This window comes from Pseudorasbora parva, chromosome 10 (assembly GCF_024679245.1).
Source record: "Pseudorasbora parva isolate DD20220531a chromosome 10, ASM2467924v1, whole genome shotgun sequence".
NCBI classification, from domain to species: Eukaryota; Metazoa; Chordata; class Actinopteri; order Cypriniformes; family Gobionidae; genus Pseudorasbora; species Pseudorasbora parva.
In genome coordinates, this window is record NC_090181.1 from 6,580,527 (window position 1) to 6,596,385 (window position 15,859).

At 37.3% G+C, this 15,859-nt stretch overlaps 1 protein-coding gene across 1 annotated transcript in view; it reads right to left on the reverse strand.

The window, feature by feature from the left end:
- The window catches only part of alk (ALK receptor tyrosine kinase), a 592,666-nt gene that overhangs the window by 19,677 nt on the left and 557,130 nt on the right, over positions 1-15,859 (reverse strand). Inside the window, exons 19-24 of the mRNA XM_067454971.1 lie at positions 14,552-14,683; positions 13,100-13,286; positions 10,488-10,578; positions 10,126-10,190; positions 9,905-10,034; positions 7,578-7,675 (exon numbers count right to left, since the gene is read on the reverse strand). Coding sequence (XP_067311072.1) covers positions 7,578-7,675; positions 9,905-10,034; positions 10,126-10,190; positions 10,488-10,578; positions 13,100-13,286; positions 14,552-14,683 — 703 coding nt within the window. The remainder of the gene's footprint in view (positions 1-7,577; positions 7,676-9,904; positions 10,035-10,125; positions 10,191-10,487; positions 10,579-13,099; positions 13,287-14,551; positions 14,684-15,859) is intronic.

Consider the following 15,859-nt stretch of genomic DNA (forward strand, 5'->3'; position numbering starts at 1 on the left):
TTAAATCTTTTTACTAAGCTGAAGGCCAGTATCACTGATTCCAGAACGGATGTCTCTGTTACATGGATTTCTCCCCCCTCAATTTTAGTCTTTCATTATAGCCATTCAACATTACACCATAATTGAAAGCTATCGATTTTAACATTTAATAGGCTTTAAAGAATATAAAATGTAATTTAAGTGAACTTAAAACAATCTTCACATAAATCCATTGTAATAAATGTAATTTAGCTGTGCCTTTAATATATCACGTTTCAACATTTGACTCATGTTACCTTTATTAAGAGTTTTTTTTAAAGATTTTCAGGTAGATAAAATAGGTAGGACATATACAGAAATGTAATAAAGTTATCAAACACTTCACAGTCCTCCCTGCATATAAATTAGAAATGCAATATAGATTAATCCTTATTAAAGCTACAAAGGTTATTCCATCAAGAGCAGATAGTGATTTTCTCTTTGTCTTTTGTTCTTTGATGAACATTAATCACAGACAGCAGCAGGTTCATTAGGCTGCTGTCACTTTAAGAGCTGACACACATCACCTGGATCTGACACTTATCAGAATTCTCACAACTCTGAGTTCATTTAACACTTATCTAAAGAATGTACTTTTCTGTACTTTCCATCATATTTATCCATCATTCTAAAGAACTAACAGGTTTTTGTTTTTGCATGAGAGAGAGAGAGAGAGAGAGAGAGAGAGAGAGAGAGAGAGAGAGAGAGAGAGAGAGAGAGAGAGAGAGAGAGAGAGAGAGAGAGAGAGAGAGAGAGAGACTTTGACTTTTAGTCTTTCTTTATTTTAACAATTAATCAAAATATATAAATATATAAAACACAGAGATATTCACATATGCTCATATTCAACAACAACAAAAAAAAAAAAAAAAAAAAAAAAAAAAAAATTTGATAATAATAATAATCACAATAAAATACTCACACACACATTTGTAAAATTCCATCTTCTAATTTACATAAAACATCATTCAAACCCCAAGTTTGTTCAAAAGTATCAAGATCTCCAACCATTTTATAATATGCAAACTCAACCGTAAGCCGAGCAGATATCAGACCCCTTAAAGTCATCTTGACATCAGTAGAAACACTCCCATTCATCTTTGCTTTTCTTGTCAGCCACACGGCTAATTTCGCTTGACCATATAAAAAGTTTATTAACACATCTCTTTTTCTGTTTTGATAGTTATATTTAGGGCCATAAATAAAACCATTAAAAGAAAATTCAAATTTCAAATTTGTACTCCATTCTTCCAACAGCAGAAGCATTGGCTTCAATCTTTCACACTTCAAGAATAAGTGAAACACATCTTCAGACTTAAGACAAAAGGGACATTCATCCGTTACTGTTGGATCAATATGTGCCCTATGTCTATTGGTGGTTATTATTCCATGTATTAATCGCCACTGGAGGTCCGCAGTTCTCTTATCGATAGGACGTTTATATAAAGTCCTCCAGCTACCAGTAGGGGGAACATCAAATCCTTCCATCCCTTGCCATTTAGAGTCTGAGACGCTTTTTAATGATTCAAAATGCCTCACTTTTACACAGGTCTGATACATTGCTCTTTTTCCAATATCAGCAAACAAACTAAGTTCTGGAGTTTTAAAACTCAGCAACTTTCCTTTATCCTCTGGCCATATCTCCACAGCTGCCTTTACACTCAGACTTGGAAACTCAACCATCTCATTATTACATTTCTTCTTTGTTTCCTCTTCCAAAAAAACTGCAAATGTTGATGGTATTACAGATAAAAATTCAGTCCTTAATCTTTCTGCGACTCGGAGTGATTTAATACCAAGTTTTGCCGCAATGTCTCTTGAAGGCAACCATTCTCTCTTACTCCAAAGATGAGAGACTTTTATAAACTTAGCTTTCACCATAGCAGTCAGCATGGAATGAGAGTTCAAGATGTCCATAGGTAATGTGGGATTATACAGGAGAGGTTCTTCTTTAATCCATGATCCACTTGCAACTCCTTCTTCACGAACAGTTCTCAGAACATTCCAGGATTTCAGGACAGTTTTATAAAACGGAGTTAACTCGGCTAATATCTCATCATTTAATTTCATTAAAAACAAGTGTCGATCTAGTCCCAGTCGTCCTCCTCTCCTCAAAAGACCACAAGCCACATCAGCCCAACAGACATCTTCCCCATACAACAGCCTCTGGGCAGCTTGTAGTCTAAAAACAGCAATCCTACTATCTACATCAATTAAACCTTGCCCCCCCTCATGAAGAGGCAGGTAAAGTACTGCAGGTTTCAGCCAATGCTGACCTGTCCAAAAGAACTCAACAATACATCTCTGAATGTCCTTAGTGACAGCAGCAGGGGGGTCCAATACAGTCAATTTATGCCACAAAGTTGAAGCAACAAGATTATTGGCTATTAAGACCCTTCCCCTATAGGAGAGCTGAGGTATTAGCCATTTCCAATTTGATAACCGGAGACACACTTTTTCCAATAATCCTTCCCAATTCTTTTTTTTATATGTTTCAGAGCCTAAAAACACTCCTAAAAACTTAAAACCATCTTTGCGCCATATAATATTATTAGGCAGCTGTGGGACATTTAGCCTCTCTGAACCACACCATAAGGCCTCACTTTTTGTCCAATTTATTTGTGCTGATGATGCTCTCCCATAACATTTAAGATTTTCTAAAACCACTTTAATATCATTATTGTCCCTAATTATGACCGTTACATCATCAGCATAAGCTGATAATTTCACATAATTTGAAATATTTGACCCTTCAATGTGTAAACCTGTCAACTGTTCTCTTAATTTGCACAGTAGGGGTTCAATCGCAAGACTATAGAGCTGCCCTGAAAGAGGGCATCCCTGTCTTATTCCCCTCTGTATTTTAATAGGAACACTTAACCCTCCAGCTACTTTGACCATACATTCAGCTTCATTGTATAATAAATTAACCCACGAAATAAACCGATCTCCGAAACCAAAAGTCTTAAGTAACTCAAACAAATAGGCATGGTCGACTCTGTCGAACGCTTTTTCTTGGTCAAGTGATATTAATCCCAAATCAACATCATTATACATTGCATAATCTATTACATCTCGCATTAAAAATAAATTATCTCTAATACATCGCCCCTTTACACAATAAGATTGTTCTTTCATGATTAAAACACTCATATAATTATTTAATCTGCTGGCAATACATTTTGAAAAAATTTTATAATCCATACACATTAATGCAACAGGTCGCCAATTCTTCAAACAATATAAATCACCTTTTTTTGGTAACAAAGACAACACTGCTCTATTACAACTCTTAGGTAAAGACCCAGTCTGTATTGAAAATAAAAGCACCTCAAAATAGTCTTTTCCGATCACATGCCAGAACTGTTTATAGAATTCAGCTGTTAGACCGTCTAGACCAGGAGCCTTCTCTGATGAAAGATCTTTGACAGATTTAGTCACATCTTGGAATGTGATTGGTAAATCAATATCCTCTCGTTGCTCGGGCATCAAACTCTTAAGACATGAAAATAAATCTTCTTTACATTTAGAATCTGTGACATTAGCTGTATATAAATCAGAATAAAAATCAACAGCGATTTTTCTCATTTCACAGGGATCATAAGTAACAAGACCGTCATCATTTTTTAAACCCACCATCATCTTTCCTTGATTAGTCTTTCGCTCTAAATTAAAAAAGAATTTAGTGGGTCCGTCAATGTCTTTACTTTGAATAAAACGAGCCCTAACAAGGGCACCTTTCACTTTGTCATGCAATAAAGAGTTCAACAGAAGCTTTTTCTCTGAAAGGGCAGCTTCCAACCAGAGTCCATTCCTTGCCATCATTTTCTCCTCTATATCAGAGATCTCATTTTCCAAGTCCTGTATCCGAGTCTTCAATGTTGTGTTTGAATATGACGAATATTGCTAACAGAAAACTCTAATTTGCACCTTTCCAATGTCCCACCATTGTTTTATATCAACATAATGTTCTTTTTGCATTTGCCATGACTCCCAAAACAATTTAAAATTTGCACAAAAGACAATATCTTGTAAGAGTTTATTATTAAAATACCAATACATACTCCTTTTTCTTTCCTTTAACAATACAAAATCCATGGTTACCATTTTATGATCTGAAATTATATTTGGAATAATATTAACATTACCCACTCTATTACTTGAATCACGTGTCACATAAAAACGATCTAACCTTGCAGCATAAACTTTGCCATCCGTAACTTTTACCCAGGTATATTGTTTAAGTGATGGGTTTTTTGCTCTCCAAATATCATCGAGATTCAAACTCTTAACTACTTCAGATAATGCAAGTGCTGATTTATGGTGAGGTTCCTCAGCATTTCTATCCATGTTAAAATTCAAAGTGCAATTCCAGTCTCCTGCCATTATAATTACGTCACTTGAATTAAGAGCTTTTAAAACACGACCCAATTTCTCAAACAAAAGAACTCTTTCTGTTCCACCATTAGGGGCATACATATTAACAAACAGAAATTTAAAATTTTGTATTTCGGCTCTTACTAGGAGTAATCTTCCAGGTTCTATCTCATGTCTAGATATAAGTTTTGCCTTCAAAGTTGGATTAAACAAGATCGCTACTCCTGCACTAAAATTTGAGCAATGACTTAAAGCATATTCCCCCTTCCACCACAAACCCCATTCAGACTCATTACTCGTATTACTATGGGTTTCTTGGAGAAATCCTACTGAAATATTCTTAATATGAAAATACTCTGATACTAAAGCCTGCTTTTTCTTATCCCTCAGACCATTCACATTTAAAGAGCCTATTCTAAGATACTCCATGAAATAGGAAGAGTAGAAAAAACAGTAGAAGAAAAAGGAAAAGAAACACAAAACTATATATGAAGCCATAATTTTTATTTAGCTTTTCCTCGATTCTTTCTTTCATTCAAGTTCCTTTTACCCTGCCGCAACACTGTTATATACTTCTTCAGTCTGTACCGTTTCTGTTGCGATAACACTGTATGATTGTATGTTTTACGTGCCCACACCACAGAAGCAACAAACTTCTCTACGTCAGGGAAGAAATCTCCTATTTCTACCCTTTTTCCTTTAGTCTCGTCCAAAAACGCATTTATCTGTTCCACAGAGTACAAATCCTCATCAATTTTACCGAGATCCGACAAATCTGACAAACTCTCATCATCCTTCATATCATCCTGGCTCTGCGTCATAATATCAGAAGCCGCATCATCCTCCTCCATATTACTACTCTGCTCACCACTGCCACAAAGGCCTACATGACTAACTACATGTTGCTCTCTTACAACTTCAGTACCATTTACATTGCTACAGCTTGGCTTTTCTTTATCAACATAGTTTAAATCACTCACAGCATTCTCACTCACCTCTAATCCATTGGCCTCACTCGTCTGTACAACGGGGTCTCCGTCCAAACCTGACTTTTCCTCTCCTGGTGTCTGTTTCCCCGCCACATCCTCACGCACCAATTGTTCATCCGTTTCAACAATAATCCTAGGTTCCTCCGAAGTTGTTTTCTTTTGAGGGCATGATAGTCTTTTATGTCCATACTCCCCACACTCAAAACATCGCAGGCTTTCCGTACTAGCAAAAATCATGTACGAACTGTCGCCATCATTCACTCTAAACGACACATCCAGTACTTTATCAGAAGAACTCAGAAGCATAAACGCTTGTCTTCTAAAAGACATAACGTGCTTAAGCGCGGGGTTCTTACATCCCAAAGACACTGTTTTTATCTCACTTACCACTTTTCCGAATCTCGTAAGCGCTCTCACTATGACTTCGTTTTCAATGAATGGAGGGACGTTTGAAATGATTACTTTTGTTGCCGGAGCAAACAGCGGAGTAATATTAACAAACATTTCCTTAACCCACAACCCGTTCTCAATTACTTTATTGACCAAAGCTTCCGTTTTGAGAAAGATTACTACTGCTTTGTTCATTCTCGAAGCTGACAATATATTCTCATAGCCCATCTGCTCACCAACCGCTAACAAAGAGAGAGAGAGAGAGAGAGAGAGAGAGAGACTGAGACTATGTAAAACTGACTACTCCAATCTGGCTTCTATTAATTTCTAGGAGTCAAGGTTCAATGTTTGTTTTCTTCAGCTTTTGTCAAGTTCAAAAATTAGTTTTTAAAGGAACACTCCACTTTTTTTGAAAATAGGCATATTTTCCAAGTCCCTTAACAGTTGAGTTTTACCAATTTTGAATCCATTTAGCCGATCTCTGTATCTGGCGGTAGAACTTTTAGCATAGCTTAGCATACATCATTGAATCGGATTAGACCATTAGCATCGCGCTCAAAAATAACTACTAAAGTCTAAAAAATTACTTTTTAAAAAAAAGATAATATTTTTTCATTTCCATTTCGTGTACTAAGACCAACAGAAAAAGAAAAGTTTACATTTTTAGACCAATTATTGATAGGAACTATTATCTCATTCCTGCGTAATAATCAGGGAATTTTGCTGCCGTACCAAGAGTGCAGCAGTGCGATGATATTATGCAGAAAATAGTTCCTAGCTATATAAAAAAAATAAATAAATAAAACAATTCTGTTGGTCTTATAGTACACAATGTAACTACAGAAGACTCAAGTTTTAAATAGGAAAATATATTAAAAGTCTTTGGTCATTTTTGAGCGCGATGCTAATGGTTTAATGATTCAATGATGTATGCTAAGCTATGCTAAAAGTGCTGACGCCAGATACAGAGATCGGCTGAATAGATTCAAAAACTGTAAAAGTCTACTGTATAACTCTAAGGGACTTGAAAAATTAGCCTATTTTCAAAAAACGTGGAGTGTTCCTTGAACACACAGTACCCTTGGTATTTAAAGTTTTATTTGAGAACGTTACAGCTAAATATACTTTAGGTGTTGTTTGAGCACATCAATCAAATATTTCTTATTTATTTACCTGCCTCAAAAACAAACAAAATCAAAAAAACAAACCTGGACTTATTGTCCCACTTCTTTGTCTAATTGTGTGGTTGTTGGCCAAAAAAGCTATGAAGAATTTTTGATGAAGATTATTCTTGTTTCTTTTTTAATGTTTCCAATTACTTTTAGTACAGTTTGAAGGCATGTGGTGTTGAACATCCTATATCTGACAACAAAGGATTATGCTTTTTATGCTAAAAAAAAAACTTCTGAAAGGGCCAAACAACCATTCCCTCTGGGTTTTGACCAAAAAGTTGAAGTTAAACTCGAAGGCCCAGATACGTTTTAACTCGGCAGTGTTGAGGAAGTTCAGTAGGAAACTGCAGATGGGTAAGTGTCACAGCGTCCCTGTTTTATAGCTGGATTGATGACTGGACTGCTCATGTAGCATAAATGAGCTCTAAGTGGACTCATTTTTCATGCCATTCTGGATGAGTGTGTCAAAAAGAAGCAGAACTCCCATTGCAGGTACAAGAGGGAAGCAGAACTCCTGAACGGAGTCGAGGAGCGCTGAATTTGTGCTGACTTCAGGAAAAAGCAGATCATCCATCTGTTGTCAAATTGATCTCTAATGTGTGTAGGTGTGCTGGGGTGTTGGAAATGATACCTGTGGATGAACTGGTTCTCTTCTAAGTACTGGCAGCCGCGGGCGATGTCTCTGGCAATGTTGAGAAGATCTACCATGGTTAGACTTGAAGGGTGCTCCTGGGAAACATTACAGAAAGTCAGTTTTCATAGTGCTTATTAGTTTCCATAGTTCCTAATTAATTAACGCATTTGTTCTGTTATTCCTTGATATGCTCTCTCCATGTATTTAACCTCCAGGAGTCAAGTTTTTCCAAAAAGTGCCAAAGAGACTCAAATTACTTCAGGCAAGTGTTATACATCATGTTTAGTTTCATTTTTTTAATGTGTGTGTTGTGTTGAATTGAAATTGAAAAAAACGTTTTGTTTTTTTTCTTCCCCTTTTTTTTAAAAAAAGAAAGTTTTTTACAACTTTGTTGTGCTTTTTGCAAAATTAAGAAAGCAAACATGATGCACAGTCTGCAGCTGTCAAAGATGTCTAATCTGATTCTCTTCAGAAAATGATCTCTAATGGGTCCTGCACACTGTGCGATTTTTCAAAATCCTTTGCGAATGTCCCTTGTCAGACTGTATGATAGTTAAGGCGCGCTAAAAATGGACGCACGCAAGAAAACTCACCCGGAGCTTTATTTCATCAATGAAATACGCGTTCAGTGACAGTGAGCTGCATTACACGCGGGACTGAATTTCTGGCTACAAATACATTTCTAGCTCTCGTTTTGGTCATAGTTTCTTGAAAAACCGAGATATTTGACTGTTGTCGTAGGAGAAGGCACACTGCAGGATTCTGTGCCAAATCTTCTGACACTGCCAGAATTTCGTCTGAGGTAAAATTTGATCGCAGAGCTCATTAATCGGCGGCCGGTGAACATGTCAAACTAACGACCAAAGACGTCAGATTTTAGCCTAGGATCTGAGGAATCTTTTAGGATTTGCTAAATTTGTCTCAGACGGCCAAATCGTGGCCAAAATCGCACAGTGTGCACCCGGCTTAACTTAGTGAAAACTTATCACACAAACATAAGATATAATCTAAAGAAACATTGACATGTTATGTTTTAAATCATGTAAATTAAACTGAAAACAAATATTCTGCGTTTATGTAATCTGTTTGAAAAGGGAGAGAAATCAGTCGTTCTTGAGTGTCTCATTATCCGTTAATGCGCATTCTTTAGAGATTCAAATACCGCTCCATGCGAGAGCACAGTGATGCCCACATCAACTCGACAAACTCAAATAAACACATCAACACTTTACATCGGTTTGAGACGCGGTGAGAAATAAACCTGGAATAATTCACCTCATGAAAGCTGTTTAAGAGCAACGGATTCAGTCACTGATTAGTGAGGTAAGTTTATTCTGTCTGTGAATATTAAACGAAAAAAGACTGTTTAAAAATGAATCCTGCTGCAACATAAAATGTAATAGGTGCAAGACGAGTTAGACAATTTCTTTGGCCTGTTTTGGACAGATTATAAAGTGTTTATTGTAAAATGTCAATAAAGCTTTTAAATAATGCTATAAATATAGGACCTACATATTTTGTTTCATACTGATGTGAATTTGTAAATGGCAAAAACAGTTCATGCCAAGCCCTGGTTACATATGGCACATGTAATAAGCTGTTGTGCCAGTCTAATAATATGATTTATTACCAACATATGCAGAATTGTCAGTCGCTAATGTGCTTGGGTCTGAGCGCTGTCATGATGCATCGGCTTACATTACATTTTGTTGTTTTGTGTCACCATATTCCACTGGAATGCACACACTGTGTGATACAAATATTTGTAATTGTATTACTTGCGTTTCATTTTGGTGATAGTTCACTGTGATGTTTACTTGTGGCATTTCTTGTCAAAGCCAAGATGTAGTATTATAAAAGAGGACGCAGTAAGCAAGGCTGAGTTTACTTTTTTCCCGACAAGGGGAGGACGTCGCGGTTCGCTACTGATTTCCTATTGAGCTTGGTTCAGCACAGCATGATTACAAACGGTTCTCTGCCCTGAATTCTCAGCACAGTTGGCTGTTGTCTGACTGCCAGTTTCTCTGTAGCTGGCCTAGCATGCTATTTAAGCAAACAGGTTAAAAATAAAATTAAAGGAAATATCTGATCATCCTCCATAACGCAGTCACTATGTACATGTCTTATCCGTCTGTAAACTCTAGCATTATCAAGGTAATGCATTCCAAAGAGCTCTGTTATCAACCCCACAGTGGATAATGAAACTATAGTGGCTGGGTCGGATTTGCATGGAACGAACGCTTAAGCAACAAGAATATTTGGCCAGACAGTGGAAAAGTGGCTTGTGTGTGTGTGTGTGTGTGTGTTTGTGTGTGTGTTCTTACTAGTCTGGGTCTAGTTTCCCTCAGGAAGCTCTTGAGATCCCCTCCGGCCATCAATTCCAGCAGAATGAAGCGAGGCAGAGCCTGGAGACTCACCCCAATACATCGCACAATGTTTTGGTGACTAAACTTACTGTCAGAGGAAGAGAAAAAGAAATGTGGTCCTCTTGCTATATGTGATAAATTACCATATGAAACCATGTATCTTGTGTGTTTATTTTTACCTGATTATTAGAGCTTCCATTAAAAAGTCCAGTTCGTCCTGCTCGGAGCACACCTCAGGAAGGGTCTAATCAAAGAATCATTTAGACACACCATTAAATCATGTTTCCCCCCCTGAACAATATTCATGTTAGTAATCAATCGGTCCATGCATTTATCCCTCCATCCAAGTATATTTTATATAAATAGTGACAGTATAGTGTTACCAATATGTTACCAAAGATGTATGTGTGTGTACATATATATATATAATCTAATCAAATAAGTGCAGTCTGTGTAGAAGACTTATTTCAGAAACATTACAAACTCTTACTAACCCCAAAGGTTTAAACAGTAGTGTAAATATACTCTATGCAGATCTTACCTTTACAGCCACCTGCATTGGACTGGGCTCCCCTGGAATCCCAACGGCTAGTCCTTCATAGACCTCCCCAAATGCCCCATGACCCAATCCTCTACAAACAAAGCACACATTATTGTTATTTATATTGTCACATAATTTTACTCCACAAATTTCACATAACACATTTAAGCACACTATATTTTGGCAAAGGTTTTGGGACACCTGCCTTTACATGCACATGAATTTTAATGACATCCTGTCTAAATCCATAGTGTTTAATATGGCCCTTTGCAGCTATAACAGCTTCATCTAATCACTAATGTTGGACAAGGCGGCTTGGCTCTTGACTCTGTGCAGGCCAGTCAAGTTCCTCATTAAACTCGCTCATCCATGTCTTTATGGACCTTGGTTTGTGCACTGATGCGCAGTCATGTTAAAAAAGGAAGGGACCATCCCCAAACTGTTCCCACAAAGTTTGGTGCATGTAATTGTCCAAAAATGTATTGGTATGCTAAAGCATTAAGAGTTTCTTTCACTGGAACTAAGAGGCCAAGCCCCAGAAAAAACAACCCCACACCATAATCCCCCTCATCCATCGGATTGCCAGACAGAGAAGCGTGATTGGTCACTCAAGAGTAGGGTTGGGCATCGTTTTGATTTGAACGATTCTGATTCCGATTCCGATTCCTACTTTCGATTCCGGTTCTTTTCGATTCTCGATTCCGATTCTTTGAGGGGTGGAGTCAAAACATGTCACATCGATATTAAATGCTATTTTCAATACAACGGGGGAAAAACGCTGCATACTGTCAATTAGATATTTTTTATATAAATTTTTTTTTGTCTGTCTTTTGAAAGTCTAGGCAATCAAACATTTCTTCTGAAGAGATCACTTTATATGATAAAGCTTTTAAGCTTTTTCTCATATATAAACATTGATCAATTACTATTAAAATTATCTCACAAATATTTGTTAACTCAATGTATTTTTTACAACGGGGTAATTGTGTTGCAATAGTTTACACACAGCACAAGTAAGCTTGATTTTGAATGGTAAATTGAATAAACAAAGATACATATTACAAAAAATAGCACAAATAAATACAATAGAATAAAAGATATAAATGAAATAGACTGCTTTATTTTTTCAGGTAGGTCTAACATTCAGGTTAGAAACTGAATAAAAAACGCAAAGTGGCTAAATAAATTTAAAATAACATTGGATAATGTTTTTGCAAAAAATTAAATAGTTTCATATAAAACCATTAAAGTTAGACAAGTTGATCAGTCAAGAGCAGTGTGATCGTTTGTCTTTTTGTAGTTTGACTTTGAATAACAAATGACTGCTGTCCCTTTAAGAACTGTCGCACTCATGGATCCTGAACACTGTTCCTGTTACTCATTCTTCATTTCTTCCTGAATTGTTTAAGAGTGTGTTTACATACTGTTCAAAATGTGCACTGAGAATTAGTTTGAGTGTATTTGACCAATAATAAGCTGTAAAAAGAAGCGAATATTTGCACTTGTATGTCAAGGGCGGCTTTATTACGGTAGACTATGTGTGTGTGTGCGCTTCAGATGTGAGTTTGAAATCTGAGGGATTCGTAGAATTATGTGCAATCCCGCGCGAAATTCAGACCGATCACACACACTAACACTTACACGCTGTCGTAAGGAAAAGTCCAGCAGAACGCGCGTCCGTCGTGTTCAGAGGTTAACCGGCTGAATGAGAATATGCGGCTGCGTGTCAACTCGCTGTCGGTCAGAGAGGAGAGGAGAGGAGCGCAGCTGGGATCGATACTGTAGAAACTGAGCAGGCTATTGTATCTTTTCAGAATCGATATTTTTGACAACACTAGTTGCACTGTGCCGACCCAGGCTTTTAAAAGTGAAATAAATTGTTGAAAAGAACAAGCGGGCGCGCAAGCACCGGAAATCAGGTGGCCATGGAAACCAAAACTTGCGCGCTTGGAACCGAAGATCGGAACCGAAAATAAATTTTCTAAACGATTCCAATGGAATCGTTATTTTTTAAACGGTTCCAAGTTAGAACCGGTTCTCGATGCCCAACCCTACTCAAGAGTACACGTCTCGACTGCTACAGAGTCCAGTGGTGGCGTGCTTTATTCCACTGCATCCCACACTTTTCATTTCGTTTGATGCAATGCTTGGATGAGCTGCTCGGCCATGGAAACCCATTCCACACAAGGCCACACAAAGATTGGAGGTCTGTAGCTATTGAATTCTGAGCACTGTGACCCTCAGCATGAGCTGACCCCGCTGTGATTTTTACGTGGCCTACCACTTCGTGGTTGAGTTGCTGTTGTCGCCAATTGCTTTGCCTTTTTTATATCATCACTAACTGACTTGAATATTTAGTAGTGAGGAAATTTTCCGAATGGACATATTGCACAGATTGCAACCTATCCCATTACCACGCTTCCTGAGAGCGACCCATTCTTTCAGTGATTTGGAGGGCTGTCCCAATGCTTCTGATATAGTGTATTTCAAACTTAGATAATAGAACATTATTTTTTATGGACTATATAAGGACACTTTTTGAGGACAAAGGCTAGCACTGCAAACAAATGTTTAACCCAACTGAACATTAGTAAATTAGTGATGCCCCTAACCTGGTGAGAGAGATGTTCCGCCGGGGCACCTCCTTCAGGTCATTGATGGAGGCGGTCTTCCCACCAAAACAGTAGTTGGGATTGTAGTCAGTCATGATGGTGGAGGCTCTTAGTTTGCTCAGCTTACAGTCAGGACTCTGCAGCTCCAGCTGGATAGACTGGAGCTCGGTGTGTTTACGTCTGTACACTGGACAACAATCAGCACAGCATGATAGTGTTCTGTTCATTTACAAATCAATGTGGAAATGCATGTGAAATGTCAAAACTATTAAACTGCGGTACAATAGCCAGTACTGTTATTTACATTTTATTTTATAGTTTTAATGGTGCAAAAACAAAAAGTTTAAATGGTGATAAAAAAATGGACTTAGAGAGTTAGAGAACAAATAAAAGTTACAAAACAATACAATAATAGAGACCAATTAATACAAAGAGTTAGAGAACAATTAATCAGGATCACCAAAGTTTGCATGGGTTCATGATTTAGAATCTTTGAACTTTATTCTTTAGTTTAACGCCAACTAAATGAGACTCTAATTTAATGTGTGCTGTCATCATGTTTGTTACACAGCCACAAACAGTTTTCACAAAAAGGCATGTTTGCCTAAGTTTGGTGGGCTTGACCCAGCCAGTAAACACATTAGTTTGGCGTCTGGAAGTGATTTATTCATAAAGTGTAAACCGACAAGGCTTGTCACAGCCCAGTTAACAGCCCATTTATCATGTGTCTATTCTATTTATCACTCTTCTACTGCTACTACAGTGTAGATGGACAGATGATGTGTTAGGTGTGTGTGTGTGTGTGTGTGTGTGTGTGTGTGTGTGTGTGTGTGTGTGTGTGTGTGTGTGTGTGTGTGTGTGTGTGTGTGTGTGTGTGTGTGTGTGTGTGTGTGTCAACCAGCGGTTAATACATTGTGCAAACAAGATCCAAAACACGAGACGCATCCTCATTTTGAATCTTACCAGATTGTGTGGCATGTGCATGTAAGCAAATTACCATTATGTTGGGTTTGTTTAAAGGAGCATTCAATCATTCTATCCCTGTTAAAGTTTCTTATAGAAACTAAAGAACTTAAAAAAATAAAATAATAATAACACCAGGGTTTCCTAAAGAATGTAATGGGTCAGCCCCTGAATATTATTTTTGCAAATATATTTTAATGTTGCAAAACTGTAATAATTGGTATAACTGATATAATTGTGTAGCATTATAATAAAAGAAAAACTAAATTATACAAAGGCATTGATAATTGAAACCTTCCGCTTTGGCATGGCGCTACATCCACTCCCATAGGTGTCAGTATAATGTCTAAGACCAGTCATATCAGTCAGTGAAGCATTGACACAAAGTGCACAACAGTTATACATCTTTTTCTGTGATCTCTGCAAGGGCAGTTTTATCCTCTCAAAGGTCAACAAAACCATGCTCAGGATTTGACATGGACTACTTACTGATCATAACGCCTGATACAGCCAACAGCAAAGCAGCGATGAGTGCGGAGGTCCCCACAGACAGAATCAGAGCCAAATGAGACCAAGGCGTCTGGGGGGGCAACAAAGATGGCTGGGCGGGCAACACAACCTCTACACAAACACACAGCAACAAACATACACTTTACATGAGTGTTTTGCTTTTCATAGAACCATTTGTGTGTTCATGTCAGGTGCATCATATGCAATCCAAACTGAAGGGACACATCTGGATTTGAACAGGTTTTAAATTAAAACTATGGTTTTCTTTATATCGGCTACCTGTTTGTTCTCACCCTTACCCCTTATGTTTTTTTTCCCTATAAATTCTTTGGGTTTGTCCCAATGAAAGTGATCATAACATCGTTGGTTGTTCCCTGTCTTATGAACATTCTGCAATAAAAAAATAAAAACTTGAAAGAAAATATATAGATTCTGTCTTATAATAACCCGTGTGAAAAACATAACCACTTAATTATGTTATTTTAACTCTTTCCCCGCCAGCGTTTTAAAAAAACCTGCCAGGGTTTTTGACAATTTTCACCAAAATGTAATAGCCCATAGAATATTTAGTTAAATGAATATCTGAGCAATATATCAAAATAAAGATCTGACCCTCTTCTTTCAAACAAAAAAAAAAGTTTTATTCTAGCTTCATGCATTCCTTTTTTATCAACACTTGAATATGGGTAGGTTTCATAAAAAAAGCAACATTTTGAACAAAAAGCTGAGAAAATCAAATTTTTGTGAAAGACTGTTTCCAGATCAGATTCAGAGCGATGATCAAACACAGATGGAGGAGATCGAGTCCATCAACACCCCTAATGCTTACACAGTCCTGTAACTCATCCTGGGTTCACATTTCATTCAGTAACATTAGGCAGTTTTGATTCATATGCTGTTTAATGAGGATGATCACGTTATTTTTAATATGCATATGATTACATGCGATCGCTCGTTTCACTGCGTCTTCCTCACGTGTGTTTTGATCAGGAGATTCAGTACTCATTCAGAAGATGCGCAATAGCGCCCCTAGCGCCCGACAGTGAAAACACGGAAACCCGGAAAATTCCGTTATTGGCCTGGAAGCGTTTTCTCACAAATAACGGAAATTTCCGTGTTTGGCAGGGAAAGAGTTAATGCAAGACACCCCAGGTGAATACGGTAAAACAATTAACCATGTTGACATTTTGTGTATTAAAAGTTTTCTTAAATGTTATATTTAAATATGCAACTTAGGTGTTATCTAAATAAATCTAATTGGGGGGGGGGGGTACCGTTTTCTTTTAA